Source organism: Nematocida minor, assembly GCF_024244105.1.
Source record: "Nematocida minor strain JUm1510 chromosome Unknown 7864, whole genome shotgun sequence".
Classification (NCBI taxonomy): domain Eukaryota; kingdom Fungi; phylum Microsporidia; genus Nematocida; species Nematocida minor.
Genome location: NW_026250323.1, coordinates 1 through 4,441, shown reverse-complemented (window position 1 = coordinate 4,441; position 4,441 = coordinate 1). Strand labels below are relative to the sequence as shown.

The following is a 4,441-nucleotide window of genomic DNA, read 5'->3' as shown; positions in this document are numbered from 1 at the left end:
TGTGGTGGTTCCAGGGAGGAACGCCACCACGTCTAATGTAAAAGTCAATGAGTGAATTGGTCTGGAGGTAATTTGGCGATTTATTAATCTCTGGCTTGCGGCTGCCTTTAGCTGGATGTATACTAATGTTCTTATTAACCTGTGTTAGCGTATGTACCGTCTGGTTATCCTTTTCTGCTGTATTCTCTGAATGTTCTTTATTCATGTCCGCGCTATCTTAAAAAATAAAATATATATAAGTTTCTTCTCCTGATGGTTGTCAATTCTGATGGTTGTCAATTCTGATATATGAAATATAGATGGATTTACAACATTCTGCCCCCGTTAGATTGTTGCAAGAAGATGCTTTATGCTAATCTGAGTTGGTGTGGGTTGCAGGTGATTTCTTTGTTATGTTGAGTATGACGTAATGTTATTTGGGTTCCTGATGAGTTTATGTTTGTGATAATACAGGGTCCTTGCCATCGTTTGCTTAGTTTGTCTCCTTGTGTGTAGTTTTTGTAGTAGGCTTCATCGCCGATTTTTGGTGTACGTTGAATGTTGTTACGCTTTTGTTTGCTCAGCTCCTGTTGCGTGTGAATTCTTTTCTGAATGTTTGCTAATTTCTCGTGTATGTCGATTGTTTTCTTCTGTGGATCGAGTGGATGGTACTGGTGTACGAGTTCGAATGGTGTACATTGTAGTGTTGTATGATATGTGTAGTTTAATCGCCTGTGGATTTTGTTAATGGCTGATTTTATGCCTGCTGTACTGTCGTGTGATAATATGAATTTGATTTCTTGGTTGATTCTTTCTGAGATGCTGTTTCCTGTTGGATTGTACGGTGTTGTATGTATTGATCGTATGTTATGTTGTTTTAAAAATTCTTGTGTCTCTTTGGATGTGTATTGTAATCCTCGGTCGTGTAGTATTGTAATTGGTTTGGGATGTGTATTTATCCACTGTTGTAGTTGTTTTATGATAGCTTGTGCTGTAATGAGCTTTGTATGTGCTATTTCTGACCATCGAGTGCATCTGTCTGTGATTGTGATGATGTAGTACTTTCGATTGTTTGTCGCTAATGTAAATGGACCAAATATGTCCGAGCTTATGTCCGTAAATGGTGTTGCTGTAGATAAAGTTCCTAGACTTGTTGGTGTGATTGCTTTGCCGATGATGTTCTGTTGGCATGATATGCAGTTCCTTCTGTACTTTTTTATTTCTTTGAGTAGTTGATTGCCAGGCCAATGTATTTTTAGTGTTCGGTATAATTTTCCGGTTCCTGGGTGTCCTAGATATTCTGCTATGATTCTAATTCTTTCTTTGATGTCGTCTGTGTTTGACATTTGCTGTAGTACTGCTGTTAGTGAGTCAGTGTTAGTTGTCTGTAATTGTTCGGTGGTTGTGTATATTTTATTTTCAGCTCTTGATAAATAGTCTGCGATTGTATTGTTCTTTCCTGCTATGTGTTCGAGTTGTATGTCGTATTCTAGAGTCATGATTTTCCATCGTTCGGATCTGGATTTGTCTAGCGGTTGTGTTGTTAGTAGATTCCGATGATCTGTGTGTACTATGATGTGCCTGCCTAGTATTTGGATTCTGAAGTGTTCCAAGGCTTTGATAATGGCGAATAATTCTTTCTCCTTTGTAGTATAGTTCATTTCTGATTGTATTAGCGTTTTGCTGTATAGTCCGATAATTCTGTCTGTCTGTGTTAGTATTGCGCCGATGCCTGTTTCGCATGCATCCGTGAATAAGTGGAATGATTTGGTCGGATCTGGATTAGATAGTACTATTTGTCTCTGGATTGTGTTGAAGATGTCTTGACGACACTCTTCGTCCTCTGGTGACCATGAAATAGCATTTTTCTTTATATCCTCGCGTTTTCCTCCTTTCAGTTTCTTATTCAGTATGCCTAGCTTGATGGATAGGTTTGGTATGTACGGTCTGAACCAATTGATAGTTCCTATGAGGCTCATTAGCTCTTTGGCTGTTTTTGGCGGTCTTGATTTCTTAAAAATGTCCAATTTTTGAGTATCTGCCTGTATTCCTTTTTCAGAGATGATGTTGCCCAAGTATATTACGCGTGACTGGAAGAAATTGCTTTTCTCGATGTTGAGTATAATGTTGTATCGTTGGAATCGGGTGAGTACTTGTTGTATATGCTGCAAGTGTTCTTCTGCGGTTGGTGAGTAGATGAGAATGTCATCTAGAAATACTTTTACGAAAGGTAAGTCTCCGATGCGTTGGTATATGATTTTCTGAAAATATGCAGGTGCATTCTTTAATCCGAATGGCATTCTGTTATAGATGTAGTGTTGTCCGGTAATTGCGAATCCTGTGTATGGTTTACTGTCTGGATGCATTTCAATTTGGTGATATCCGTCTTTTAGATCGATTTGTGTAAAGTATTTGTTGCCGTACGGTATTTCTCGTAATATGGTATAGATGTCTGGAAAGATACATGCTATGTCTGCGGTGATTGTGTTAACCTGTCTGTAGTCTACGACTAGTCTATGTTTACCATTCTTCTTTGGTATGATGAAAGCTGGTGAAGCAAATGCGTTGTCTGTGGCTTCTTCGATAATATGCCGTTCCTTTAAGTTTTGTAGTTGTGTTAATACTGTGTCTTTGTATTTGTCTGGTACAGGGTATGATTTGAGAAAGATGGGTTTGTTACTGGTAAGTGTCATCTTATATTGTACGTCTTTGATAGCCTTGTTCGGTTGTAGCTGTTTGGTACTGTCTGTTATCATTTGGATAAGTTTCTGTTTTAACTCTGGGGTTAGTAGTGATGTTTCGCGTGTTTTCTCTTCTATGTCTGTTTTATGCGGTTCTGGTGTTTCCAGCGCTATGTTAACCTGTTCTGTCACTTGTAGTAAAGTTGTAGGTGTTTGATTTTTTGTGTGTAACGTCTCTGTAGGACGGTGTGTATGTTTGTCGTTGTTATTCTGTAGCTGTAGGTAAGGATTTAAAAATTTTCCTAGATAACGATTTATCCATGCGTATCCCACTAATGCTATGTTTAAAGCTGGGAAAACATGAAATCCGATTTTAACATTCTCTTGTAATAGAGGTATCCATGCTAGTATCTCTGTTGTTATATAAGGATAGTTTTGCCGTCCGTGTATGCCTGTCACTTCCATGTCTCTTGTTGTGTCTGTAGTTGTGAGTAACTGTAGTTGTTCCACGAGGGTTGTGCTTATGCTGTTGAGGGTTGATCCTGTGTCAAGCAGTATGTCGATAGTGTGAGTCTGATACTGAATCTGTAGAGTTGGTAGTACTTCTGTGTTGTTGTCTGAGTGACTGTTCTGTAGTTGTAGAACTGAGCTGATTATTTTTTTGCTTGAGTTTGTTTTCTCTTACGAAGGTTGCATTCTTCTGTCGTGTGATATCCTTTCTTGCGATGTTCTTCGCACCATATTTTCTGAGTACCTCCTGCGTTGTGGGGTAATGTGCTGTGTTGAGCTGGTTTCTTTGAACGATATGCTGCTTCTTTTCGTATGTCATCGAGTAATTGGTCTTCTAGTTCTTCTAGATTTTTGATATAGTCTTTAATATTTGTATCGTTGGTGATGAGATATTTCTTTCTGGTTTCTGAGGTGAGTCCTTCGATGAAACGCTGCCGAAGTTGTTCTTCGAATATCTCTGGAGAGACCTCTACGAAGTTGTGTAGTCTTGTGTAGACCGTAATGGCTTCATAATAGCACTGAAGGAAGATGTAGTCCTTTTGTTTGGGTACGATCCCTATGCGCAAACGTGTTGTTTTCTCATAGAAGAAGCATACTTGATCGAGTAGCGCATCTGTAGCGTGATGCTTTTCCAGACTGGGATGGACTTCTTCTGGGACTAGGAAGCGAATTAATTTGCGTAGATCCTTAGTCAAGTTGTATATCTGGATGATGTCGGAAATTTTTGTGCGCCATTGTCTTACGTAGGGTGAGGTTATTTCTGTGAGTACGTCACATTGTATGCTGACCATTTGGTTCCCGGAATTTTCTGTAAATTGGGTGATTTCGATTTGTTTCTTGGCGAAGGTAATTTTTTCTTCTTTCATTATCCTCATCGCGCTTCGACTCATGACTTCCACACTTTTATTATATGGGCCGTCGACTTTGTTTACACTTAGTGCATATAGTGAATTCACTATGTGGTGGTTCCAGGGAGGAACGCCACCACGTCTAATGTAAAAGTCAATGAGTGAATTGGTCTGGAGGTAATTTGGCGATTTATTAATCTCTGGCTTGCGGCTGCCTTTAGCTGGATGTATACTAATGTTCTTATTAACCTGTGTTAGCGTATGTACCGTCTGGTTATCCTTTTCTGCTGTATTCTCTGAATGTTCTTTATTCATGTCCGCGCTATCTTAAAAAATAAAATATATATAAGTTTCTTCTCCTGATGGTTGTCAATTCTGATGGTTGTCAATTCTGATATATGAAATATAGATGGATTTACAACA

At 38.9% G+C, this 4,441-nt stretch overlaps 2 protein-coding genes across 2 annotated transcripts; both read right to left on the bottom strand.

The window, feature by feature from the left end:
• Positions 1-347: 347 nt before the first annotated feature.
• NEMIN01_2454 (uncharacterized protein) lies at positions 348-3,125 on the bottom strand (the record flags this gene model as incomplete). The annotated part of the gene is made up of 1 exon (XM_051478396.1): positions 348-3,125. One exon carries the CDS (start codon positions 3,123-3,125, stop codon positions 348-350), a length of 2,778 nt encoding a protein of 925 aa, XP_051334356.1.
• A 188-nt stretch (positions 3,126-3,313) lies between these two features.
• On the bottom strand, positions 3,314-4,333 carry NEMIN01_2453 (uncharacterized protein; the record flags this gene model as incomplete). Its single annotated transcript, XM_051478395.1, has 1 exon — positions 3,314-4,333. One exon carries the CDS (start codon positions 4,331-4,333, stop codon positions 3,314-3,316), a length of 1,020 nt encoding a protein of 339 aa, XP_051334355.1.
• Positions 4,334-4,441: the final 108 nt, after the last annotated feature.